Source organism: Hippoglossus hippoglossus, chromosome 23 (genome assembly GCF_009819705.1).
Source record: "Hippoglossus hippoglossus isolate fHipHip1 chromosome 23, fHipHip1.pri, whole genome shotgun sequence".
NCBI lineage: Eukaryota > Metazoa > Chordata > Actinopteri > Pleuronectiformes > Pleuronectidae > Hippoglossus > Hippoglossus hippoglossus.
The window spans coordinates 14,821,073-14,848,557 of NC_047173.1; the positions used below are offsets into that span (position 1 = coordinate 14,821,073).

At 46.4% G+C, this 27,485-nt stretch overlaps 1 protein-coding gene across 16 annotated transcripts in view; it reads left to right on the top strand.

Moving 5' to 3' along the window:
• ppfia2 (PTPRF interacting protein alpha 2) overlaps window positions 1-27,485 on the top strand; it is a 119,879-nt gene that overhangs the window by 86,418 nt on the left and 5,976 nt on the right. For 7 of the 16 annotated variants that reach the window (XM_034579034.1, XM_034579035.1, XM_034579042.1 and 4 more), the window contains 23 exons: window positions 2,291-2,392; window positions 3,563-3,727; window positions 4,688-4,762; window positions 7,317-7,427; window positions 9,414-9,635; window positions 10,792-10,950; window positions 13,019-13,153; window positions 13,906-13,989; window positions 14,499-14,630; window positions 14,727-14,789; window positions 15,157-15,248; window positions 15,326-15,458; window positions 15,997-16,214; window positions 17,174-17,414; window positions 18,295-18,324; window positions 18,454-18,584; window positions 18,792-18,973; window positions 19,058-19,148; window positions 20,504-20,506; window positions 22,522-22,603; window positions 23,290-23,490; window positions 26,016-26,078; window positions 27,444-27,476. In XM_034579034.1, coding sequence (XP_034434925.1) covers window positions 2,291-2,392; window positions 3,563-3,727; window positions 4,688-4,762; window positions 7,317-7,427; window positions 9,414-9,635; window positions 10,792-10,950; window positions 13,019-13,153; window positions 13,906-13,989; window positions 14,499-14,630; window positions 14,727-14,789; window positions 15,157-15,248; window positions 15,326-15,458; window positions 15,997-16,214; window positions 17,174-17,414; window positions 18,295-18,324; window positions 18,454-18,584; window positions 18,792-18,973; window positions 19,058-19,148; window positions 20,504-20,506; window positions 22,522-22,603; window positions 23,290-23,490; window positions 26,016-26,078; window positions 27,444-27,476 — 2,748 coding nt within the window. Of the gene's footprint in view, window positions 1-2,290; window positions 2,393-3,562; window positions 3,728-4,687; window positions 4,763-7,316; window positions 7,428-9,413; window positions 9,636-10,791; window positions 10,951-13,018; window positions 13,154-13,905; window positions 13,990-14,498; window positions 14,631-14,726; window positions 14,790-15,156; window positions 15,249-15,325; window positions 15,459-15,996; window positions 16,215-17,173; window positions 17,415-18,294; window positions 18,325-18,453; window positions 18,585-18,791; window positions 18,974-19,057; window positions 19,149-20,503; window positions 20,507-22,521; window positions 22,604-23,289; window positions 23,491-25,899; window positions 26,079-27,443; window positions 27,477-27,485 lie in introns of all 16 variants that reach the window. The other 9 variants (XM_034579038.1, XM_034579043.1, XM_034579041.1 and 6 more) reach the window with 5 other exon arrangements.

Consider the following 27,485-nt stretch of genomic DNA (forward strand, 5'->3'; position numbering starts at 1 on the left):
TCCAAGTGGCTTCTCTACTTGAAATTGAATCAGATTTCAAGATGCTGCAACATCCCTCAGGCTGTGATCCTGAACCCTGCAAACCGATTGGCTGTCAGGTCCAGTAAAGACCTGACACACGCCTGAACCCTGCAGGCGTACGACTCCTCACCGTCCGTCCCCTGACGACACAGAGGCCGTGTTTCCCTACGCATCGTCACCACAGACCTAAAATCTCATGTTTGATCACAGAGTTAAATCCACTTCACTCCCGGCACAGAGCGACAAGTCAGGGGGGGATTTGGGGGGGATTTTATAGTGAGCGGTGTCTTTGTGCGGATGATTTGTCGCTCTATAAGGTCTGTGAGGATTTGTTGTGTAGGTGCGAGACGTTCGCCGCACTCCCCGGAGTTTGTCTGTTACCCCGAGTTATCGTCCTTGTCTCCTGAAGGGCAGATTGTGTCTCTGAACAACAACGTGTGCTCAGACTCTCAGATCACAGCTCCTCACAGGTGATTTAGCATATTTTCATTTTATTATGAGCACATTTTACTCCGGTGAAATAATACTAGAGGTGCAACTAGTGATTATTTGTCATATTTCTATTTGAATTATTTGATTAAAGTATTGGTCTATAGAATCTGAAGCAAAATCAAATATCAACTGATCCCCTTGATATTTTGAAGCAGGATATTGTTTGTAAGATCTTCCTGCCGTACTCTGCAGACGGTACACGTTCAAATAAATAGTCACGTTTTTGCATGGATTAAAATAAAGGACGCCCCCTGTCAGACTGTGACAGTCGTCTCTAACGTCACCTGCGTGTTTCTGTCTTTATTCAGACGGAGGTGACGGGGACAAAGGTTTGAAGTCGTCCTGAGTGACGTCCTGTCTCTCGTCCTCTGATGTTTGTTTACCACAGCGTTGTCAACATATAGCTCAGAATCCCCCGAGTGGATTTGAAACATGCATCTCGCTGCTGGTGTTTCTGTGGCTGGAGTTCGGGGGGTTCGTGTGTCTGCAGCAGCAGCAGCGTGATCAGGCTCTAATTGGTGTGTAACTGTAGCTCAGGCGTATTTAAACCTTTTGTTCGTATCCATCTGCAGAAAGATGGAGTGAGACGGACGGAGAGGTTCGGCTGAGGAGAGCACGGCGCTGATTCAGACTCACGTTCATCTGAAGTTTCAGTCACAGGCGTTTTGGTTTCTGTGAATTCCACCTTCGCCGTATGTGAACCTATAAGGTGCTGCAGCTTCATCTTAGTTTGTGTTGCTTTGAATTTTTGTCCAAAAACTTTTATGGATGACAGGTCTGCACTTCCTCCTGTTGTAGAATAATGAAGCTATAGTGCACCACATTCACCATTTTCCGATGTAGTGCACTTATTGTTTCCCACTAGGCATCGTGAAAAGTAGCGTACGACAGTCCGACCTGTCGCATAGATGCAAATAGAAGCAGAGCAGCACATCACAGCATAAAGTGCGGTTAACAAGTTTATTTCTACATTTAAAAATGATCATTCAATATGTTTTTTTACCTTATAGTAGTATTAATACAACTGTAAAATACATTTACTTTTGTATTTTTCCCCTGGCTGACCTTCTCTTCTTCTCTTCCTCCTTTTACATCCTCTGCTCCTTCACCTCCTCGTATTATCATTCTTCTCATTCCTCTTCTTCTTCCCTTGTCATCCCACGTCTGTTTCTCCTCCTTATTCTTCATCCCCCCCCCCCCTGTGTCCCTCCTCTTCTCCCCCCTCTGCCACATTACATGTCTTAACCTCTTATTTTCTCCATCTCTCTGAGCTTCACCAAATCTACAAAACAGAGTTAACCTGTGAGCTTATATCCGCCTCTGTAAAATATTTGTGCGACTAAAACCAGACGCAGGCTCGACACCTGCTGCTCCGTCTGTCTCCTCAGCTGTCGTTCACCGTGTCGTGCTCGGTTTGTCGTACGACTGCACAGGTGGCACCGCAGGCCTCTGTGGCCCCGCCGCTCGGCACTGTAGGTGTAAATCCACTACACCTGCACCAGGGCACCGAGCCAATCCTCTTTTTCCAAAAACAGTTTGTACATGTGACACTTCTGCACCAAATAGTGTAAGTGTTTCACCAGTTACATCAGTAGCTGTTAGGAGAAGTTGTTCTTGGTGATTTCATTTTTGTTGTTGTTGTTGTATTTTCACTTTCCAGCAAACGTCTGCCGAGCTCTGCTGTTTTTTGAAGTATTGCGTAACTGCACAATGCAGAGCTGCTGCAGAGCGTGATGCTGACCCGTTCTCCTCCCTTGTGTTTGTTGTTGTTGTGCAGGAGTTTGCTGCGCTGACCAAGGAGCTGAACGCCTGCAGGGAGAACCTGCTGGAGAAGGAGGAGGAGATCTCTGAGCTCAAAGCGGAGAGGAACAACACCAGGGTGAGGACGACATTTCACTAAACTCTCTATGCTAATCCAGACTAACTTCTGCCACTGATTTAAAGAAACACCAGAGTTTATCTCCAATATTCAGCCAGGAAACTTGAAATATGAAGAATTCATCCAGAAAATGAAGGTTATGATGAGGCCCAATTCTTCCAAATTCATCCTCCACGGGAAACTTGTGCAAACTTTCCCAACTTGCCCCAAATCTTCTATGTCAGCTGCAGAAAATACAAAATAACCATGAAAGACCTGCTGCGCTCTGTGATAGACGGCATCCAGAGGAAGCTTAAGCTATCTGGTGGGTTCCGTTTTTTACGGCTGCAGAAGCACTGGAGCAGCCATGCAACACAGTGTGCTTCCAATGCCCAGACACAACTCATTAGCTCCCCACATTCGGTCTCCCCACTTATTTCACAGCTTCACATGGACGGCTGCGCAACAGTGAAACGTCCAAACGTCCCCGATGCTCCGCGGCGTCCACTTCACAGCGTCTCCGGCAACTGGAGACATTAGGGGATCAGCTTAATTTTTTGTTGGGACTGAAGTCCCGTATCTTCAATGACAAGTATTTCTTTTCTTTTCCGAAGCAGTAAGCAGACTCTGCTGTTCTGCTGTGCACAGATAAGAGCCTGTTTCCCTCCCCCCCCCCGTGCTGATGAAGGGAGGATTTTCCTGCACCGTCTCTCTCTGGGTGTGGAGGCAGGAGATTTGAGCGCAGCGTGTCGTCGAAAGGAGGAGGAGAGGGAGGTGCAAGGAAACAGGGACAGAGTCATTCTCACTGTCTCACTTTATTATCACCTCAAATCCTCAGACGGGCAATTACCAGGCAAACTTTAATTAAGCTCGGTTCTGGTGTGTGGAAGGTTTTAATGAATGTTGGAAGGCATGTGTGGGCAGTGAGGTAACTATACTGGTTGTTGGGGACAAGGACATGGACTGAATATGAAGATGGACGACAACACTGCAGCCAAAGACTTATTGCCCCCTGGTGGCTGGCTGCAGTAGAGATCATCGACCCGAACTCCTCCCTGTTCGTGGATGGGTTGTGGAACAAACTAAAAAGTCCAATCAACTTTTCTCAAAAGAGGGTTTCTGCCATTTTCTGTAGTTGTAATGCTTGATGACGATGATGTTGACAGTGATCTCTCCCGTCTGTGTCCTTAGCTCCTGCTGGAACATCTGGAATGTCTGGTGTCCAGACACGAGCGGTCGCTTCGCATGACGGTGGTCAAGCGTCAGGCTCAGTCTCCCTCGGGAGTTTCCAGCGAGGTCGAGGTCCTCAAAGCTCTCAAGTCCCTGTTTGAACACCACAAAGCCCTCGATGAGAAGGTGAGTCTGCACAACGACGCTCTGCACATTCGTCACATGGCGTCACGATGGCCCGTAGCGTCTAGTCTGAGTGCTAAGAGCTAAAACCAAGTGTTTCAGACAGAGGCTGAACAGAGGAGCTGCAGCAATGGACAGTCTGAGGAGAGTGACGTGTTTCCTGAACATAAGATGAATCATGTTAACTTTTCCAAGTAATAACACACATTAAAATCATAAATATGTCTCTTTTAATGTATTGATGGATTGACCAGCTAATCCTAAACGTGACATTGGCGCTGCAGCGTTATCTGTGTCCTCCTGGTATCACTTGATGGTTTGAGCCTCCGCACGTCCCCACAATCATTTCAATCGCCTCCTCACAGCTTGCACATTTATGACCTCCCTCCCCAGTGCGATATCACCGCCACTCCTGTTATCCATTCAGCTGCTCCCGTAAAAGCCATCATGTCCACAGCCTCTCCACTGGCGAGGGAGTGAAAGCTGGCCCGTGGAGGTGGGGCTCCCATCGCACCCCAGACCCCCGGCTAACTTCTAATCCAAGATGCCACTGGGCGACAGCAGCGATGGTGCACGGTCGCCTCGCGGTGCAAGTAATTGCTCCATCACAGCAGCAGCGACCCTGGAAGAGGACAAACATGATCTGAGTTCACAGGCGACGAGGGGAGGTGGGGAGGAGGGGAATCTCCTCCCAGCAACTGGTGCTTTAAAAGCAATAACAGCCTCATGTCGCTGCTTTGAAGCCCCTGCAGAGTGTTGTTGTTCAGCTACGGAAAGAGGAGCGGACACTCTTTCCTTTTTCTTTCTTTTATTTCTGCTCTGTTCATCCCTGACGGCCCAGACTGGAATTTAAACTGTGAGAAAAGGAGCTGTGTAACCGATCTGAGAGCAAATACAGAATGTGTAGAGAACACAGATTTACAGACAGGTGCTGATGTGTGTTTGGTTTGTTTTGTTCTTCAGGTCAGGGAGAGACTACGGGTGTCACTGGAGAGGGTGTCCGCCTTGGAGGAGGAGCTTACAGCAGCCAATCAGGAGGTAAGAATTACCACAAGATAACAAACGTTATAATAAAGTTTAATCGTTCGATTTTGACAGCGACTGTTATAAACATAAAAAGGAGAATAAGACTCTGAAGTGCCAGAGCTGCTCTCACTCTGCAGACGGGCTGAGAAAACCCCCTCAGGCTGGCACTTCACAGCCAGTCAGACACTCAGGCCCACACTGAAGGTCTGAGAGAAGAGGGGCAGAGGAGGGACGGAGGGGGGGGAGGAGGGAGAAGAGGGAGAGGTTGGGAGGTGAGTGGACGGACAGGTAGTGAGGAGGTTTAAGATCTGAAGAGAGAGAGAGAGAACAGTTTTTTAAAAGAAAGGTGACAGACGTCTGGCTCCTTAAAACTCTGCTTCTCCTCCCTGACAAACATCTGTGTGATGGACACTTTGAAGACATTTCTCACATCACAGCAGCCCAGGTTAGAAAGACAATGCTGCACATCTGCAAGGCCGTTGCTCCTAAATGGTTAACACTCCTCGCACTTGTCAGGGCGGGCGGACGGATGAGTGATTAGTCGGTGAGGCGGCGGAGGGAAGGAGGCAGAATAGACATGTCCACACCTCGGAGGCTCCTGGGAGCCGGGAGCTGCTGCGAGCCGGGGAGCCGGTAATTGATTTGGAATGGAGCACTGGTACCAGTCCCTCTTCGGCTGCCGGGGGGGCAAGACAACAGCAAAGAGCCTGATGAAACCGACGACCTTTGACCTGCTGCAGTCAGAAGTGTTTACAAGAAACTGAAAGTGTCGGAAACTCTCTGACTGTTGTTTATTGTTTTCTTTATAGAGGATAATGAATATTAATCCACATTTTGACTAAATTATACTCTAAATCTAACGCTAGATGATTTGGTAAAAAATAATATCAGGATAAGTGTTTTAATATCAGTTGATATCGATTATAATCAGATTAAATATCACATTATCATTTCCCTTTCGATCAGTTATTAATTCATGATGAATTAAAACAGGTCAGTCACGTTTACAGTTGGTGAGATTTAAATAAATGTTTATTTCGGTTGTTGCTTTGTTTCTCTGAGCTAACTCTCTTATATTAATCACACAAGACGGACGCCCTCCTCTCGTGTGTGTGTGTGTGTGTGTGTGTGTGTGTGTGTGTGTGTGTGTGTGTGTGTGTGTGAAGCGCATGATCGATTACAATTTAAATGCGGTGCACCAGCCTCCTGCACGTCCACAGCTCTCACCTTGACAACATCAATCTTTGGAAACTCCCCCCCCACCTCCCGTCCATCCCTCCTCCGTTCCTCCTCAACATCCAGCCCATCCCTCTCTCCTCCTTCATCACAGAGGTGCTGAGGAGAGATAAGTAAATCCAGATGCATGCGTCCTGTCTTGTCCTTTCTCTGGTTTTTCCATCAGACGTCTGCCTTTGACGCGAGGGAATTCAATGACATGAAGAAGAAGAAATAATAGGCGACATGTTTATTTTGCATCTGGCAAACTTGTCCTGTCTCAAACTTCAGAGCTGAAGCTGCATCCATATCAGTTTCAGAATAATGGTGCGGAGACGTACGGAGGCATCGTTACGCCGTAGTTAAAAATATAGAGCGGAGACACAGTGAAGAAGAAGAAGAAGAAGAAGAAGAAGACGTCAGGATGCTGATGGTGAAGTTTCAGGCTGCAGATGTTGCAGTCAGAGAAACAAGAAGTTGACGCGTCTGCTACATCAACGTTTATCGTGGAAATGCTGCCTCACGCCCACTGGTTTACAAGTACAAGTGGCAGCTCAGTCCCAGAGGCATTACCTGCCTTTCTCTTCCCTGTCCTGAGGAGAGTGATAATCACACGGTGTCGCTGTAACGACGAGAAGTTAATTACTGTTGTCGTCCGTCAGAACTGTGACAGGATTATGACGCCACGAGACTCGAGGTCCAGAGGACGTGATGATTATAGTGATCGTGTCGCCGCTCACATGTTTCCATGTTAAGATTTCTGAAGAGGTGCTAACTGTAATTTACTCGTTTTGCATAAGAAGGAAAACATGAGTTCATAGCTGAGGGCGGACGTCATGTATTGATGCTTTTGTGCTCATTTTGAAGGAGGTTTGGAGAATGTTGCACAGCGTGCGTCCCTGAAGGAAAGAGCAGGAATCAAGATAAGATGTTAAGATGAGATAATTCACTCATTGCAGCAGCAGATTGTGAGAATTAAAATAGATCTAAAATAGACCTTTTACTACGGATGGAAATATCGTTTGTAGAAAAATACAATATGATTGAGTAGGAGTTTATCTATCTGTCTATCTATCTATCTATCTACATGTATATGTGTAGTTCACATTATGATATGAATATAAACATGTTATATAACTTTATACTGTATATATTTAAGCTAGGATGATTTTACAATAAGAGGACTATCTATGGAATTATATAATATATAGATAGACATTCAAGTATAAGCACAACTCTAGAAACTGGACTTTCTCAGGAGCATGTGATTGCACAGTGTGCGAGTATCCTGACTTTAATTTTTTGTGTGTTTGAGTTCTCACCTCGCTGCACTTTCCCCCCCGTCCTGCAGATTGTGGCCTTACGGGAACAGAATGCTCACATCCAGAGGAAAGTGGCGTCCGGAGACGGAGGAGACGACCTCCTGGAGGGAAGCGACGCTCAGCAGAAAGTCCACAGCAAGGTGAGCAGCTGAGATCAGAAGACGGAGAGGAACAATACCACTCATATTGGTCAATTTTTCTCAATATTAATCAATATTAATGTATTCTAAGAATGATTCCTGCACGTGTACAGTATTTCCCCCCCGCTGCTGTAATCGTCAGCACAAACAAACTTGTTATTCAAACATTACAACATTTATTGATGACACACATTTAGCTCAGTGGGACTCCTGAAGGGGAGGGGGGCGCTCTCGCTGTGACCTCGGCTCCTCTCCTCATGCAGGAGCATGCGTGGATCTGCATAGCTGAATACAAATCCCCCCCCCCCCCCCCCCCCCCCCCCCCCTCCTCCCTTTTTGATTATTAATTTAAAGACGTGGGGGGTGTAACAGCGGCCACGTTCCCTACATGATGCGATGCTGTTCGATATCAGGAAAACATCCCACCCCCTGAGCCCGAAGCCGCGTCTCACAGAGGATACCTGCGTGGAGATGAAAAGATGAAACGTGCGCGTGCAGACGCTAACGAGGAGACGGACATCGTCTGCTCGAAATATTTGTGTTGGAAGTTTGCAGAAAGAAATTGCAGCCATGCTTAAACTGCTGCGGCGAGTATTTCCTCCGGTAAACGGACTGACAGCCCTGTAACCTTGTCGCGAGGCGGAGGGCTTAGTTATTCAATGTCACCGCAGTCAGACGTGGGCCGAGAGAGCGGAGTGACAGCGCTGATGTGCAGAACGCTCCCCCCCCCCCTCCCCGGGTGGCTGATGTGACAGGTGGGAAGGGTCAGCGAGAGGGGACGGAGGAGGAGGAGTCAGCTCCTGAAGTGCTTGTTGACCCGAGGAGCTCCCAGACCCTCAGCACAGACCTGGATCTCCCTGATAAGCAGCTAATGCCGACTGACACATGAGGCTCGTTGCTTCTGCCACTTTAATTTTTCATATCGTGGATTAGACTCATTGCCTCGCACTCGTCGGATGAATTGATTTACTCTGGACCTGAGTTACTTTCTACTTAGTGGAAGGGAAGAATTCTTTCTTTCTTGGATCATGGATATAAATAGGATTGAGGCGACTGTGTTTATTTATTGTAAAGTTGTTTTCTGACGTCGTCCTCGACCCTGTGTGATTTGCGTCTCTCCGCCCCCCCCTCGTTAATCTACCTCATGCAGATAGAACCCAGCGAAACCTCATCATATCACTAATGTGAGTGTCCAAGCAATTTCTCCAGTGGAGTCAGAAGCGATTCTCATTCCGAAAAAAAATCAAAGCAGAGAAAAGAACCAAAGCCTCGAGCAGCTGAACCCTGAATCTACTCAGAAGGAGAAATGTCTTCTGAAGTGGGAGCGAGACCTGATTTGTCAAAGCCCACTTCAGTGCACGGCAGGAAACCAGAGCATGATGGGAAATCAGAAGATTGTTTTTCCATCCGGTTCAGTTTTTAATCTGGATAACGTCTAAAAAATGTTACTGATTTCACAGAACGTCTTTTCCTGGAACTGGATTTGTTTAATCTTTAGTGCCTGTGAGGTTAAAACAGTTTATTGGAAGACACATGTTTTCTTTATTTGATTTTTATATAAACTCGAAAGTGTCCTTCACCGAATGCTGCTCAGTTTTTAAGAGTTTACAAAACACTAAACGACAACAAGACAATAATCCATGAAATTTAAGATCCACTAATTCTAGACAATAACACAAACCTGAATTTATAGATATGATTTAAGTCTTCTTTGATTTTAACACAATTTTCTTGACTCCTTGAATGTATTTAACAGTTTTGAGTGTTATACTTTCTTCCTTAGATTCAGACGAGAAGATAGACGACTGCTCTTAATTAGTTTTTGCTTCATTTTTCTTGTTTTGCAGATTTTGTCCCAAACTTTAATTTCTCTTCTGGTCGTCTTCTCTTGGACCAAATAGTTTAATATCCTCAGCATTCCTTCTCGCAGACAGGAGATTATATTGATTTTGTTATCTCCCCTCCTCACCCGTCTCTCCCCCTCAGCGCCTGTCCAACGGCTCCCTGGAGTCGGCCCACGAGGCGAGTCAGGTGGTGGAGCTGCAGGACCTGCTGGAGAAGCAGAACTACGAGCTGGCCCAGATGAAGGAGCGCATGTCCTCGCTCTCCTCGCGGGTCTCCGAGGTGGAGCAGGAGCTGGAGACCGCCCGCAAGGACCTCATCAAGTCGGAGGAGATGAACATCAAGTACCAGAGGGACATCAAAGAGGTTACACAACACACACACACTCACTCAAACACACACTCACTCAAACACACATATTTGCAAAGGGAATAACAGTCGCAAGAGAGACATCAAAGAAAGCAGCGGCCTAAAAAAAGCTTCTATTAGCATCCGCACTCACAGTCTCCCTCCCTCTGTGTCTCTATGAGTCTCACACACACACTAACACACACTTACATACACTGATACACACAATACAAATAAATAAAGTACAAAGTACAAATAAATAAAAAGATGTATAGAGTCCTTTATTGACATGGATTATTTATGGTGAAACAATCAAACACAAGCAGGTGAATGTTATGAATAAACTATATATATATATATAGGAATTTTGTGACAGAAAAGTAATTATTTAATAAGAAAAAAGAAAATGGTTATTTTTCTTTATTGTTAAATTCGAACTTCAATAAATTCAGACTTTATTCTCGAACTCTCAGAATTTTCTTTTCTTCAACGTGGCCCTAATACTCATAGTTTCTGTATCTGCCGGCTCGAAGTCACTTTCACGGACAAATATGGATGTTTGTGTGTTAAACTGGAAATAACGAGCAATCACGAGCCCACTCAATACGTCTATATGTGAGGGGAATGCCACTGAAGTGGACTGTATACAAATATAAGCTGATCTCCTCTGACTCTGGGCTGAGATTAGTATTGATTGCTAACGGACCGGAGCAGTGATTGTGGGCTGGAGAACGTGGTCTCATCAGAGCGGCTGCATGTTATTACTGCTGCTCTTTATTCAGCTCTCTGCAGGTAACTCGTGTGTGTAATGATGTTCTGGGGTTTTTGATTTTGTTTTTGCGGGCTGTGGATCGGTCGTTCCGCTAACTTGAATGTCAATGGTTCGATCCCCGGCTTCTTAAGTCCCGGGCAAAACACCGAACTGTGACCTACTGTGTAAAGTTTTTAGATTTTTGCTAACATTATAAAAACTCTATATAAATACAGTCTATTTACCATTTTACTACAAGATCTGTGACCAAAAAGAGCTGAAATTCAAGACGAAGCTTAGAAGCAACGGAAAATATTGTTTTTGTACACAACTTTACTTCAAATATTGAAGATCACTCTCATGCTTGTTGTGTTTTGCTGAACTTGAAAGGTTCTGACTTTGCTTGTTTGTATCCGTGTGCATGTGTGTGTACAGGCCATGTGTCAAAAGGAGGACATGGAGGAGCGGATCGTCACGCTGGAGAAACGCTACCTGAGCGCCCAGCGCGAGTCGACCTCGGTGCACGACATCAACGACAAACTGGAGAACGAGTTGGCCAACAAGGAGGCGTTCCTCAGACAGGTCGGTAACGGGACTGATGGTCCGGCAGCTTCTGCGTTTTTTTATTTCCAGGATTTGGGATCTTGTGCCGTTCCCCAGCCAAACGTTCTCCATCAGTTAAACTGGATCCAGGAGAATGAAGCGTGCGTGCAGCCGGTTGTGTCAGACGTTTTCTGTCAGCGAGCTTCAGAGCTGCTCCCCTGAGAGAAGCTCTTGACATTGTGTCAGATAATGTCAGAGGAAATTACTGCTGGGGGAAGGAACTCTGACGATTTCACCCTGTTTACTCTGAGCAGATGCACTCGGCTCGGTCCCGTCCTCATAATTGATGTAACGCTGAATGATCCGATCGAACCATGGAGCAGATTCATTCTCCTTTTTGATGATATCTTAGTGAGTCATTGCAGCCAATTAGATAAATTGCCCGGCCATACAAGGCTGAGTGACGTTTTCATGAGCCCCGGCTCGAGCACCAGCTGGGCTCTGGAGGAAGAGAAAGAATTTCACATTAACGTGAGCAGAAGAAGTCGTAGACGCCGCGAGACGCAGGAGCAGCGTTCACCTTTGATGCAAAGGAAGTAGACACCGAGCAAAGATCCGTTAAAGGAGACACGTGATGTTTATTCAGTTTTGTTTCCTGTAGTTTGTCATGTAGGTTGTTTGTGTTTGTAAAAGTTCTGCAAAGTCAACACATCCAGCTTAGAGCAAAGAGCAAAGATAAGTTCATGACCTCTCAAGCTCAGGAATTAAACACGTCCAGAAATAACATCTGAAGACGTTGGACTCCCGCCGCCACACACAAACACTCATGCTCGTTGGTAGCGTAATGAGTTCACTTGCTGTTGTGGCAGCGGATGAACCCCAGGAGCCGGTCACTGATGTTTGAAGATGAGTTGTTCGGCGGCTGGAGGCTTGGCCGTCGCTACAGAGGGAACGACAGGATGAGATGAAAGAGAGCGCGGACAGGAGGGCAGCTTGGGAGGATGGTGCAACAAAAACACTCCGTCGTGCTTCCCCCGGTGTCAGACACAAAATATAAGTGACACACAACACGACACAGCTCCAGCCCTCTCCGGTCTAATCGCTGGAGATTGAGCTGCCAGGCCCGGTGCTTTCGGGAGCAGAGTCACTGAGCTTTGGGTTTTGTAATTCCTTCTTTTTAATGGCAAGTGCCGTATCTGAATGTAAAAATCAGGCCGATCGTTGTTATCTGCTGAGTAAAAGTTGCCTCCGTCATTCTTGGCGAGTGCAGAGCTGCTGCTATTCTCACTGCCACGGTGCTATTTTGAAAGACGGGTCGAGGCAAACTGCCAACGGCCGCTTTCTCCTGCTGGAGACGGAAATCTGTGGTTGTGTTTCCCACCGGGAGACTTCGGCAGGAGAAGAGCGAAGAGGTTCACATTGAAAGTGAATTTTGTATTTTTACACCAGCTCCACTGACTAGTTTGAGAACCAGACCTTTATTTCTAGAAGTACATTTTTAATCTGCTACACAACATCTTCTCCCGTCGTCCTGATGAATGCACATTTTGCGAGCTTGTTTACAGCCTATGAGACAAACTGTGATTTGTGAATACAGGCTGTACAAATTAAATTCGATTTATTGATAATATGGAATATGGACACAGCTGCATTACTTCATATTTCCTGTCAGGCCTTTATTGTGAAACCTCTGCAGGAAGTGTATCCCTGAAGAATAGACAATAGTTCTTTATGCTTGACATCGATAATTATTGCTGACGAGGAGGTTTTCCCCCCCGCTGTTGGTTGGTTGGTTTGTTTTCAGCAGTTACACAAAAACTACCAATCAGATTCCCCGTAAATCTCGGTGGAAGGATGAAACGTGGGAACAAGAGAGAAACGATTCAATCTTGGAGCAGATATTGACAAAATGTGGTGTTAATTCATGGATCATATGAGGAAAACGACCCATGTTCAGGGGACTGATCTCTATGACTCGTACTAACCCGATTCATGAGGGAACTGTGGGACCTTGGTGGAAGTATAAGCGCGAGGGCCATTCTAGTTAGCGAGTTAGTGAGTTTACTGCGATACCTCTTAACCTCCTTCTGATGTTGCTTCTGTGCAGATGGAGGAGAAGAACCGGCAGCTCCAGGAGAGGTTGGAGCTGGCGGAGCAGAAGCTCCAGCAGACCATGAGGAAAGCCGAGACGCTGCCGGAGGTCGAGGCTGAACTGGCCCAGCGGATAGCGGCCCTCACAAAGGTAGGAAGATTAAAACACACACACACACACACACACATCAACACACGTGATGTTGCCACATTCTGACACTTGCCCTCGTCTCTAGATTTGTTGTGAAGTGTGTGCACATGGTGTCGTGTCATGACGTTTCAACGTGTCCCTCTCCTCTTCCTCGGCCACGTAGTCCGACTCCAGCTCCTCTTCCTCCCCCGACGATTATCACTTTGTTATGGAAGCTAAACTCCAAGACATGAACTCCATTCTTAGGAAGGTAGACCCACAGGGCATCACAGCTACTGCCGACTCCTGCAGGGAGCAGATTCCATTCATTTATGGAGTGTTGTGTGGCGAGCGTGTTTACTGGGACTCTGCTCTGGCTGTTCTACCAGCATAGGACAGCTGCATGGCTCTTCTGGCTGGAGCTCATACTTGGCAGTGCTGGAGCGGCTCTCCTCCTCCTCCATTCTGTCCTTTGGTGGCCTCGTTCTCCATCTTTCCTCTCGTCACTCTTTGTTTCAACCAGCTCTCTCTCTCTGTCTCTGTCTCTCTCTCTCTCTCTCTCTCTCTCTCTCTCTCTCTCTCTCTCTCTCTCTCCAGTTATGCTTGAAACAATAGATCTCCATCTTTGAGTTTGGGGTAGAGGCTTTGGCTTGTGTCGTTGCCCCTGCTTTGTTTTGTTGTTGTTTTTTTGTTGTTGTCGCCCTCTCGGCCGTCAAACAAGGCAGATCATCGTACCCTCTTTTTGTTCTGTCTATGCTGTGATCCATGTGTAGGCGGAGGAGCGTCACGGGAGCATCGAGGAGCGCATGAGGCACTTGGAATGCCAGCTGGAGGAGAAGAACCAGGAGCTGCTGAGGGTGAGTCACTGCGGAGGCGTCGTGCCAGGCCAGCGTTAACCAGGCGGTCGCTCCGGTGATGAGCGTGACAGCTTGAGGCGACTTTGACATGTTGGCACGGCGACACCGATGAACCTTCACCAAATCATTGTCTGTCACACTCTGCTGATAGAATGGTTTCACGTGATCGTGGTCACGTTTTACATAGATAAACACAGTTTTCACAACATAGAGTGTAAATAAAGATGGACGACTTCTTCATGCTGTACAATAAGAAGTCAAGATGATTCAGTCTTTTAAAGCAGCGCGGCGAGATTACTGACGGGAATATAAAGCTGAAAATATGTTTTTTACTCCTCAATTTTTCTCAGTTCTTTAAGCCTTCCTCTGCTTTTTATGACATAATAATTTGTTTTCAATACTTTAAGTCTGTTCTGTTGTATTTGGCACAGCTAAGGGCTTAATTGTTGCCGCATAATCTTAAAGTCTGTATATCTTACGTGGAAATCCGTCTACATTTCTGCCTCCAGGCTCGACAGAGAGAGAAGATGAACGAGGAGCACAACAAGCGGCTGTCGGACACGGTGGACCGACTCCTCACCGAGTCCAACGAGCGGCTGCAGCTTCACCTCAAGGAGAGGATGGCAGCTCTGGAGGAGAAGGTTCAATATACAAACGAACAGAGATCAGTTCTTTAAATTTAAATGTCAGGGCTGGATTTCCTCACCTCCTCTTCTTTTCTCCGCTGCTCGTCACAGAACGTGTTGATCCAGGACTCTGAAGGTTACAGGAAACAGTACGAGGACTCCATCCACGAAAAAGTAGGTTGATGTTTTCTCATCATTTTACACGAGGTCGACTTAATCAAGTATTTAATAACTGGGAAATAATGAGGTTGGTTGTTTGAGTTAGTTAAATTTTTTATAAACCTGCTGCTGAATATTCATAAGCTCCTCTCGCACTGGGGGGGGGGGGGGGGTTAATGAGATGAATTTCATAAGCAGCAGAGAAAGAATCAGAGTGTCAGTTTCATCAATATGAATTTAATCAGCTCCACAAGCTCTGAGCCACGACACTGTTGACATGCACTAATGACTGCTGGCTGACGCACTGTAATCACACACACACACACACACACACACACACACACACACACACACTGACATGTTGTTAACCTGTTATTTCCAGACGCATCTGGCAGAGGAGATTGAGAAACTGAGATCGGAGATCGACCAGTTCAGACTGAGGACAGGTTCCCTCACAGACCCCACCCTGTCAAGGTAAGGCTGTCTGCAAAATCCTGGTTTAGGATCTGAACAGGAATTTGACTCGAGATTCGGTGTCTCTCGTCCCTCAGGTCTCATCTGGACACGTCCACCGAGCTTCGATTCTCTCTGGGATCTCTGGCTGAAACCCAGTCGGACCACTACCGCTCGGCCAAGGTCATCCGCCGGCCGAGGAGAGGTCGGCTGGGTCTGCGTGAAACCAAGGTGAGGACGGCGAGTCCGTGGTGTCTGCCCCCCCATCGCTGTTCTTCTTCTACTACTCTTACTGGTTATATGCTGGTGCAGCTCGTAGAAATCGCCTTGTGACCCTGAGGCTGTAAAGATTAAATTGCTGAGAGAAAAGTCACCTGTGTGATAAAATAATTAACCTTTGGTAAAGTTTCTAAAATCTTGTGCAAGGTGCTTTACAATTTAAAAACTCAGGCGAACAATAGGAAACGCTTAAAAATACATTCGAAGATCACACATCATTACAGCACAGATACAGAAATAAAAAAAGTTACAGATGAGAAAACAGTAAAAACAAGAAGTTAAAATGAAACATTATAAAATGATTAAAATAGATGAGAACTAGGAGAAAGCACAGCTGTAAAAATGTGTATTTGAGAGAGATTTTAATAAATAGAATAAGAGAGAATAAAAGAGATAATAAAACAGCAAAAATATATGCAACATAAACAGGATTCTGCAGTTTATTTATGTACTACGATGTTCATAGTCCGTCCATGTTTGTCTTGTTCAGGCCAAATCTCTGGGCGAGCACGAGTGGCGCTCACAGCAGCTCGGCGTCCTGGGCGGTCACCACTTCGAGAGCGACACCGAGATGTCGGACATCGACGACGACGACAGGGAAACGATGTTCAGCTCCATGGACATGCTCTCGCCCAGCGGCCACTCCGACGCACAAACTCTGGCCATGATGCTGCAGGAGCAGCTGGACGCCATCAACAAGGAGATTCGGTATAAAGTTAAAATATAAAAAGCCGCATCGCCAGACGTGATCTGCTTCCTTTACTTATTGTGTTCCTAATCCATTTTGCTCCAAATCCACTTAGCACGTGATGTGGTTTTAAGACGGTGTCCCAAAAAGCTGAGCCCTTTGGGATTCATGTTTCTGACATTGAGGTGTTATTATGTAGTATTATTACGTCTTTGCAGTACTTGTACACCTCATCCTTGGCTTCAAAATGTGTACTTCTAGTATCACATAACACTAGTTAATGTCAGAGCCTCCAGAAGCAGAAAGAAACCTGCAGCGTTATGATCGTATGTTCTAGAGATGTTTATATTTTCATTCTTAGTTTTCACTTTTCTCTTCGTCAGTAAATAACATTTCTTATCACTGAAGCGAACACTGTTGCACTCTGAGTCTCTGGAAGTGCGATCTGCCTCTTGCTTGTTAAGGCTGTAATTATGCGCTGCTACATATTCATAACCTCGGGCACATTTTCACTGAGTTCTTTATTTCAAGGGTTCTTAATGTGCCGGTTGCTCTTCGCTGATCTACACAGACAAAGTCTCAGGAAGCTTTAATTCAGACCTGGTGGCAGATAGCGATCCTGGATCCCTGGTGCTGAGCTCTCGGCTAATTACGAACCTGGACCCGGGGAAGGGTTAAAAACTAATGACCTGACTTCCAGCCTCTTTTGTTTTGTCTGTGGACTTTAATTAGTTTGTCTCATTTACTGGAATTAGATGCAAATCTCCAGGAATCCACATCCAAAGCCTCTTGTAGATCAAACTCGGTCATGGTGTTACTGATCAGTCTAATCCAGGATGATGCACAGCTTAACACCACATCACATCATTTATATTTCAGCCGTTTAAGATATTTACAATAACAGCTTTTCACCACGTCTCCTCCTCCTCCTCCTCCTCCTCCTCCTCCTCCTCCTCCTCCTCCTCTCTCCGTGTCCCAGGCTGATCCAGGAGGAGAAGGAGTCCACGGAGCTGCGGGCGGAGGAGATCGAGAACCGCGTGGCCAGCGTCAGCCTGGAGGGGCTCAACCTGGCCCGAATGCACCAATACGGAGCCTCCATCACTGCCTCGGCCACTGCCTCCTCACTGGCCTCCTCCTCCCCACCCAGCGGACACTCCACCCCCAAACTCGACCCCCGGAGTCCTGCTCGGGACATGGAGCGGATGGGGGTCATGACACTGGTGAGTTTCATGTCGCAGTCGTCCCTCCAAACAAGTGTCGAGTGTTTCTGACCGAATATCAGAATCTTCTTCAGACCCTCTTGGATTGTGGGGATTTAAGGAGCTACAGTATATATGCTATGAGCTTTTTATGTGCTTTTTGACGCCATATTACACTATGAAGTGAAGTTTGAGGTAAAAGACGTCACAGTATAGGGTCAGAGAGTTCATCAGTAGATCTTCCGTGCAGCGCGTGCCGCTCTCCTGTCTGAGGTTTACAGTTTCTCTGCGTGCTCGGCTGTACAGTAAAGACATTAATCTTTGAAGACTTGCTGCATTAAATTCGCGTGCAGAGAAAAGTCGTGAACAGAAAGTGTTCTGCTCCGTCAGCTGTCATCGTGCAGGTGTCACAGGGTGGTGGCGTGCACACACACACACACACACACACACACACACACACACACACACACACACACACACACACACACACACACACACACACACACATCTCTTAGAATAGACAATCATCTGAGTTCCTCTCTACAATGACCCGAGGCTCAAACGCTCCACATGAGCCCAACAAGGGGGGAAGACCGCAAAGATAAAAATATCCACACACGCCTCCACATCCCAGGATGAGAGGGGATGAGCTCTTTGTTTTTTTCCAGGCGTCTCTCAAAGGAATGTGATTTTATCGATCGGTCAAATGATTTGTTGTCCAATCTGCGTCCGTCCCTCTCGTATCGATCTGTGAATTGATGCTCTGGTATTAGTTGAAGGCTCACGAGCATCTAATGGTTCATGATGTTTACACCAACGAGCCAATCGTCTCTCATTTGTTTCTGTCCCTTCTTTAACGTGAGGATATTGACGGTTGTCTTTTCCTTTTCACATCCAACAGCCCAGTGATCTGAGGAAACACAGGAGAAAGGTGCGTCTTGTGATTTTTTAATGTGACACCGTTACACCACGAGTTCTTTCTAGTCACTCACTGGATAAATAAGATGCTTCATTAGACTCATGTTTCGTTTATTTATTTCTGTGTGTCCTCGTCTCCCAGATTGCAGCGGTGGACGAGGACGGCCACGAGGACAAGGCCACCATCAAGTGTGAGACATCCCCCCCTCCAACGCCACGCACAGTCCGAATGACACACACACTGCCAGCCTCCTCGCACAATGACGCACGAGGGTAGGTGTCAGCTGTACGGAGGAATAAGCTCATCGGGGTTAGAAATGTAAAACTGCAGAGCAGAGAACAGTATGAAGCAGAAATGTAAAAAAAACATGGAGGTTTAAAGGGCTGAGAAACGTCTGTTTTCATCATCTATCAACACGTTGTGACCTTTTGAGAAATCGCCTCTCAAACATGTCGTCTCGTGCTCGTGGTCGTCCTCAGGATCGTGGCCTCCCTGGAGGCTGAGGCCAGCGCCCTGAGCAGCGTCGCCAGCAGCCAAGACTCCCTCCACAAGCAGCCGAAGAAGAAGGGCATCAAGTCGTCCATCGGGCGGCTGTTCGGCAAGAAGGAGAAAGGCCGAATGGCTCACATGGCACACAGACATGTCATGGTGGATCCACATGGTGAGTGCTGCTCTCGGAGGTTTTATAATTATCTCTTTATTCACGTAGCACGTCTCAAAACAACCTGCGTTCTTCTTTTTTCAGCAACCATGATGGACCCGGACATGGCCGGCCAGGACCTGGGCCTGGGGAAGCTGGGGACTCAGGCCGAGAAGGACCGCAGGATGAAAAAGAAGTAAGCTGTCATTCAAGTGGACCCCCGCCCCTTCTCAGTGGTCCTCAGAACACAAATGTCCCCCTGGCAGTCGAGTCTCTTTAATAGTGGCTCATCATATTGAGGAGAATCATGTCTGGAGGTCATCCGGCTGGAGGATAAACAAATCGTAGCTTTAGCGTCTGTCCACCTCCTGTTCCTCTTAACGTCCTCCTGTGCGTGAACATGGCTGTGCTCTGACTATATGTAACACCACAACACTGGGAGCCGACTCGATAGAGCGGCCGAAGCCGGACCAGCATCCAGGAGCAGAGATCAGCTCCACTGTGTTCAGACGCACAGCCAAAGTCAGAGTATTGATCCCGAGCAGAGAAGACAATTAATCTCACAAAGCTACTTCGTCAATTTGGAGGTTGTTTCCCAACACGTAGATTCCGCTCGCTGCCAGGTCGGGCGTGTTCTGCCCTCTAGAAAGAAAACGGGGGGGAATATCTCTTCTCTATCTTTCAGACGGAGTGTGTGTGTGTGTGTGTGTGTGTGTGTGTGTGTGTGTGTGTGTGTGCGTGTGTGTGTGTGCGTGCATTTGCCCTAGTGCCAAATGATGGATGTCATTTGCTCGAAGTGCACATTGACTTGTCATGACCAATAACTTTGCCTCCCCCCCCCCCCGGTGTAGTCGGTCAATAGCGAGTATTGTTCGTCCGCTATGTTGACAAACGTGTTGTTTTCTCTTCCACCGCGCCGACTTCCTTCATAGCAGTGTCTGGGGATTAAGGCCACGCCCCCACCGCCGCCGCCGCCGCCATCTTGCATCTTGGCGCCTCCTCCACGCTGCATGCCATTAAGCTGCCTGCACTATTTCCATTTCAGCATCTTGGGGTCGATCAATACCGCTGTGGTCTCATTGTGGTTTTTTGTTTTTGTTTTCCTCCCTTTAACCACAAATATGTGAATGTAAAACATTTGAATGTGAGGTCATGGACGGCGAGGGGGGGGTAGGGGCGGGCGGGGCCTTGCTGTGTTTCCGGTGCATTCCTCATTTCCTCTGCTGCACGAGACGTGGTCGGGACTGCATTGTAGAAGACAACGTGTTTTGACTGGTCTACAGATGCTCCTGCAAACGAATGCCCTCCATTGTGACGTCCACGTGTGCGAGAGTGCGTGCGAGTGTGTGCGTTTTTTTTTGTCTAGATCCACGCGGTTTAAAATGCCAATTAACTCATTAACATGTGTGTACTTTTGTCTCCCCCCCGTCGCTCTCTCTCTCTCTCTCTCTCTCTCTCTCTCTCTCTCTCTCTCTCTCTCTCTCTCTCTTCTTTGACTCTCTTCCTCCTCCCCCTCCTCTCCCTCTCATCACCCTCTGACTCTTACAAAAGCGGGTAAGTTGTGAGGATGTGAAACTGAGCTCCTGGATAATGAAAACTGTCTCAGCCATACCGCCCTGTCTGCCATCTCTCCTGTCTGTCCGCCACATCCTGTCGCCACCCCCCCTCCCCTTACCCCCCCCCCCCCCCCCCCCCCCCCCCTCTCCTGAATGACCAGTGCCAAAGCTGACGTCTCTTTATCTACTTATCTCTCTCTCTCTCTCTCTCCTCCATGGCTGTTAACAACACCATTGCTTTCTTTCTTTCTTTCTTTCTTCATTTACCATCTGAAGACGTTTCTTCCCCCCCTTTCTACAGTTCAGTTTCCGCAGCTGCATCCTTGGCTGGACAGAGAATGTGCCGCCGCTAAAAAAAAAAAAAAACACACACACACACTGGGGTCCAATTTTTCAAACCCCGGAATGTCTTCCTCTCCTTATACGTGTCTTTCTCTCTCTATTTGTGTGAAATAACCAGCTGCATTTTCTGGTTATGGGAATGTGGTTTTTGTTTGTATGATTTTATCATAACTGTTTCCTTACTTCCCCTTCTCCCCCCAGCTATGTTCAGTGGATGTATTTCTCCATGCATTAGACCCGACCTGAACATAAAACATGAGCTATCTCCCCCAACGATAGACAGTGAATGTACCCGGTTGTGTTTGGATGAACACGTTTCTCCCGTCACCTGTATTTAAGTGGCCTTTCACCGCGAGCGCTACGTGTTATCATGTTATTACGAAAGCCCACTCCTTCCATTTGTCAAGATCTTTGACAACATACTCAGGGAATGGGTTGTTGGCTCAGTTTTTTTTTATCCGTTATGAAATGTGTTCACTAAATAGAATAAGAAGTGGCATTGTTTTTGTGTGTGGGTGTGAGTGTGTCCTCAGCTTGTCAGGCCTGTTTATCAGTTTCCTGCGAGTGTGGGAGGATTCGACGCAACCGAGCGCCTATTCGCCGCTCGTCCTCGATAAGGTGCAATTTGCATCGTGTCGAGCAGGTCGGCTCTCGAAAGGGAGGCGAGACAAACATCTCCCCTCTCCAGTTACACTTCAGCACCTGCTGTGGGGGGGGGACGTGGAGCAGAGCCCAGGAAACGAGAGGAAAAGTTACTTTTAAAAAAAAGCCCTGCTGCATTATTCACAAACTGCAAAGTAACAGTGCAGCGAAAGAAAAATCTCTCTCAGCAGAATAAGTCTTGAGTGGCTGAACTGGGATGAGCAGCTACTGGAGCACAGTGTCCTGCTGGTGTGTGTGTGTGTTGTGTTTACGTTAAGAGAGGACACACACACAACTTCAGCCATTTGTGTATATATATATGTAGATTTAAAGAATTTACATAGAAAATACGAGCAGGGCACTCGGAGAGCACGTACAGAAACATAAATCAGATACAGATACCATGTACACAATAAACACAGGCAGATATTATTTTAATATTCTTTCTGTGATACAGCTGAAAGTAATATTTGTCATCGTACAGTAACTAAAAACTGATCACTGCCCTTAAAAAATACTTATTTTGATTCACAAAATTCAAATTCATGACAAATGCACAAATGATCCTCACCAGGTTGGATTGTGTTCTTCTCAAATTTGAAAAATAAAGTAATTTGAGAGTATGACGGGGACAATGTAGTCAGAGATGTTTAAGTAAAGCAAAGCCTGTGTGTGTGTCTGAGTGTAGCCACAGTGTGTGTTTGTGTATCTGAGTGTGTGTGTGTGTGTGTGTGTGTGTTTGTGTGTGTCTGTGTGTGTGTGTGTGTGCTCCACTCTCGAGGGATGAATGATAAAACAATGCCCTGTCCAGCTCTTCATGTCCGATGAAACGTGTGTGAGTCTCTTGCTCTCTTTCATGTCGTGTGCACAGACACACACACACACGGTGTCGCTGCTGCAGGTTTTCACACCGTGCAGGGATGAGGATGTTGAATGAGGGATGAAGATGATGTGGTTTTTAAATGTGTGTTTATGACGATGCACAGCTTCACGTGCTCACACCTGCTCTCCTCTGTGCCCCGCCCTCAGACACGAGCTATTGGAGGAGGCCAGGAGGAAGGGTTTACCTTTCGCCCAATGGGACGGCCCCACTGTCGTCGCCTGGCTGGAGGTAAGAAAAGAAAAATCATTCGTTATTCATCGCAGCTCTTTTACATTGCTGCTGCAATCCTTTGAGTTTATAGTTACAATAATGAGAGTTCGAACTTCACTGGTCATGAATCAAAATGATACTCCAACAACTAGTGATGAGTTTTGGAGTAGAAAAAGGAAACATGTAGAAACACTACTGCCCCCTAATGTTGAGAGGAGGACGTACAGCCACGAGCCAAATCATGAGCCCATTTATCTCCCACGATTGTTAGTCATTCAGCATCGAGTTAAATGAGATTAATATACCTGATGGATATATATTTACAGCTTTAAGTATTTTATAACAACATAACAGACTGTTTTAATGTTAGATAATAAGAATTCAGTGTTTCCAGAGATAGTTAATAAGGAAGGGATAGGACTCTAAAAAATTAACACTTCATTTCTACTCCTTTTAAAAATGTTCACTTTAATTGTAATTTTTTCTTTGTCTAGAATTAATGATTGAACTTCAATTAATTAAATATATTTATATTTTCTTAAAAGTCAATTATTTTCTTTTCATGAAACAGCATGTTAACAATCAAGGGAAAGAATTATCTGAAATTTAGCTAAAAATATTTATTTGTAATTTATCCAGTTTCAGTCTCACTAAACTCAACATCCCGTGTCTCCTTTGTTTCCTCTCCCGTCTGTGTGGTAAAGCTGTGGTTGGGGATGCCGGCGTGGTACGTGGCGGCGTGCCGGGCCAACGTGAAGAGCGGCGCCATCATGTCGGCGCTCTCCGACACCGAGATCCAGAGGGAGATCGGCATCAGCAACCCGCTGCACCGGCTCAAACTCCGCCTGGCCATCCAGGAAATGGTGTCCCTCACCAGCCCCTCAGCCCCGCCCACTTCGAGAACCGTGAGTCCAACGGGAAAAAAACGTGACGGACACAGAGAGAAAGTTCAGTCGTCCAGAAACATTCACTGGAGCAGGAGTCATTTGGAGGAAGGAGAGGTTTCATTTGAGTCTTTCAGAGAATAATTTGGGAAATTTGCTTGGTAGAAGTTACAATAAGAGGCTGATTAGCTTAGCTTAGCATTAAGAGTGGAAGATGAGAAACGGCTCTGTCCAAACATTCATTAAACATCCTTCTATCACCACCTCCTAAAGAGCCCATATCTTTTTCATATTCTCTTTATTGACAATAACATAGTTATTAACTTTGTCGGGGAACGATCGATAAAGTCCAATCGCTGACTTTGTGTGCACACTGTCCTCCAACCTCTAATAAGACGGAGAGAGTTTTTAAGTAGCGCCATAAAACTCTGAATCACAAGAACAAACACTGGATGAAATCTTCTCTGAAAGTAGACAAGGTCAATCAATGATACGTGTAAGAGAAGTGAAGATGGATTCCTTTGTTTAATCTGGATAAAGGAGTTTAAACAATGTTTTATTAGTTTGCTTTAGACGTGTCGGTGCATTGAGTCACAGTTTAGTCTCTTCATGCTAAGCTAACAGGCAGGTGATGTTTAATGTAAACCACAGTTTAATTTCTTCCTCCAAAGCAGCTCTGCCAAATGTTTTCGCGACTGAACGTCCTCTCCGCTCACATGCACGACTCCCGCACACATGGGCGACACCCGAGTGGGTGGGTGACAGGAAGTGAACGGCGCCGCGCCGACGTAATGACAATAATAATAAACTCCCAGCCCACGTGTCAGCGATACTCGTATTTATATACCAGCAGTCAGTGCTTGTGTATGACAGTGGGAGTCGCTGAACGGCCCGGTGTGTAAAACACTGCACCAGTGTGTAGCTCTCCAGTTGCTCCCTGTTGTCATGGTAATTGCACGTGGTCTCTAAGGACTCTGCTGTTCCTTAACGATAGCGGAGCGAGGACGAATGAGCTTTATACTGGAGGGGCACAGACCAAACATCACAGACACGACACGTTCTGTGCTCTTATATATATATATAAACCGAGAAGTTTTCTTTTTAACAATCACATCTATGCATGTAGCCGCCATAACTCACAAGCTCCTGGTTCTCTCTCACCCTCCTCCCCCGTGTCCCCCCCTCTCTTTGCCTCACCCTCTCCTCTGCCACTTGGCTCCACTTTCCCCACCTCACGAAATTTTCATTTCAGAGCATGCGACAAACTCCCCCGACCGTGACGGGGCTTCTGCCTGTTGTCACAATCAAAGCCCCCCCCGTGCGTTTAACGCAGGGAGTTAACTGACCTTGTAGTGTTTGTCCGAGTAGGAAACTGAGAGAGGGGAAGGAATCGCTCGTTCAGAAACCCCCTCGTGCATTAAGTCCACCATGTCTGTGGCTGCACCTTTATACTGTTCATACCAATGACTGTAAAAAAAAAAGATGGACGACATGTCTCTGCCTCCTCCCACTATACAAACACGAAGCAAAGATATTTCTGTTATGCGAGATCGTGGTGTGGAGCCTCGGTGTCAAAGTCCCGCCCATACACAAGCTCAACCAATCGTGAGTCAGTCCCAGCTGTCAATCATGACGTAAAACAAAACTAAACAGAAACATGAACACATGTACATCAGTGTGAAAATGACGTGAGCTTCCATTTTTTTAGTTTGGTCGATGTCCCATCTGCTAACATGGAGGAGGAGGCAGGGTTTATGACTTATACAGCAGCCAGCCACCAGGGGGGGCCATTTGTCGTCCATCTTTATTTACAGTCTCTGGCATCTTGACCGCCGCTGCGATGACACAACAACGTGGACAATAATTATCGTAGAATAAGCATTTAAAGGGTTATTCACACAAATTACAAAAAGGAAAAATCTGTGAACTCTGGGATTTTGCCGCCATGTTTTGGACATCTGTCTTATATCCGTCTATTAGGACATAATGGTAGGACGGTGTTTATTTTTTTTAAACAGTAAAACTTTTTGGGCTTCTCTATGACATTACCAATTGGTTAATAATCAACAATCACAAATATCCTCAGTGGCCGATAGAGATAAATACGACGTCATGGCTAACACCACTAGAGTCGAGGTTGTTTCTCTGTAATTTGAGTGAAAGGACCTTCCCAGCTGCAGAGGAACACGTGTGTGGTTCATGTGTGTGTCGACGTTCTCTGTACTAACTCATCCGGTCTGTCTCGTTGTGCATGGCCACTGTCTTTTTGTTATCTGTGTTCGTCCTGCACAGTCTGTAGCTGAAGATGTTTCCCGTGCCCGGTACTGTTTGTGGTTTTTTTGGTTTCTCTGTATTTGCCCTTTGACCCCCGGTGGGTTCAGGGGCCAGGTCATCATCTGACTGTGATGCTTTAACACTATTGGCTTACAGTGGTGCTGCTCTTCTTCTTTAACACTGCTTGCCCCTCCTGCCGGACCTCTACTACCAACCCTGCTGCTGCTGCTGCTGCTGCTGCTGCTCTGTCTCTTGGGCTCTGCCCCCTGTAGGCGTCAGGCAATGTATGGCTGACCCATGAGGAGATGGAGACCATGGCAGCCCCTTCCAAAACGGTCAGTTCCCCTGTGTCCTTCACCCCCCTCACCCCTTCTCTACCAGTCGTGTGTGTGTGTGTGTTCATATTAAATGGACGTAATGAAGCTGGCCCCGGTGGTGACCGACTGAGGATGCACGCATTGGATTAACCCCGTCGGTGATCTGTGGACATGGATCTAGTCAACTTTAAAACTTAAGGAAGTTTAGGTTTAGAAGCCTATTGTTTAATGAGGTGTTGTTGCAAAGCAGGCAACTTCTGCTGAGAAGGGCCCCAAGAGCGGCTGATTCCTTAAATTCAGCTTTTTACAGGCGACTGCAACGACACCACGGTCAGAAACCTCCTAACGAGGCCCCACGTCACTGACCTTCTGACAAACACTTCATAATTATCGAGGTTCAATGAAGGGCCCCCCAGGTTCCTTTTGCCTGGAGCCCCTGTAGTCCCTAGAAACGCTCCTGTTTTTAACGATACACACAAGCTCTATGTATGTACAGCTTTATTATTTCAGAATAAGTTTGATCCTGTTAACTAAGCTGATAAAACGCAAACAAAAAAACACAAACTCAACATACAGCAGATCTCTAAAAGCTTCTTGCTCTTTACATCCAGCTCTGATAAGTCATCCTGAAGAAGCTAGACGTGAAATGCAGGATTTGTTTCAACAGAAAAAAAGACTTAACTCAAACACAAATGAAAACAAAGAGTATTTAGGTTTTTCCATCCGTAGTGAGGGTAAGAAACTGTCGTTATGTTGGGTTTTAATTATAATACACGACTGAATGTATGACATATAGGCTACTACCCTATTTCAATGCCATCTCGTAGACATCAACATGTATTATTGACGTCCGGCAGATATTCTGGACCTCCTCTCTGGTTTCAGGAACAACAAACCTAAAAGCCAATCTTGTACCATCTTTTTTCAGGGACAGCATTTTAGTCCATTAGGATCCTTTTTTCCCAAAATGCAAACTGTTGGGTCAGACAACATCTGAGAGTAAGAGAGGCCCCCCGAGGCCAATTCAGACGCCATTTAGGTCTGAGTTATTTCTCCCTTTTTCCTCTACTCAACAGTTCCCTCGAGCTATTTACTGTGTCTTGAAAGCTGCTTGTGGATATTTCAAGGTTTGGGAAGAGGAAAGTTTCTTCCGTCGTCTGGTTTTCTTATAGACGTAGGAGTTAGACGACCAACTCGACACTGGGTAACATTATAGTGTTGTGCAGCATATATCCGGCTGTAGCAACGTAAAACCCACCCTGCTTGAATTGGCGATAACCCTAAATTCAGCATGCACCGTGTTGTTGGTTTGGTTGCAGCTGCAGGATTTGTCACAGAATGATCACATGGCATTGTTTTGTCTTGTCCTTGTGTTTCAACCAGAAATCAGACTCTGAGGAGGGGAGCTGGGCACAGGTACGAGAA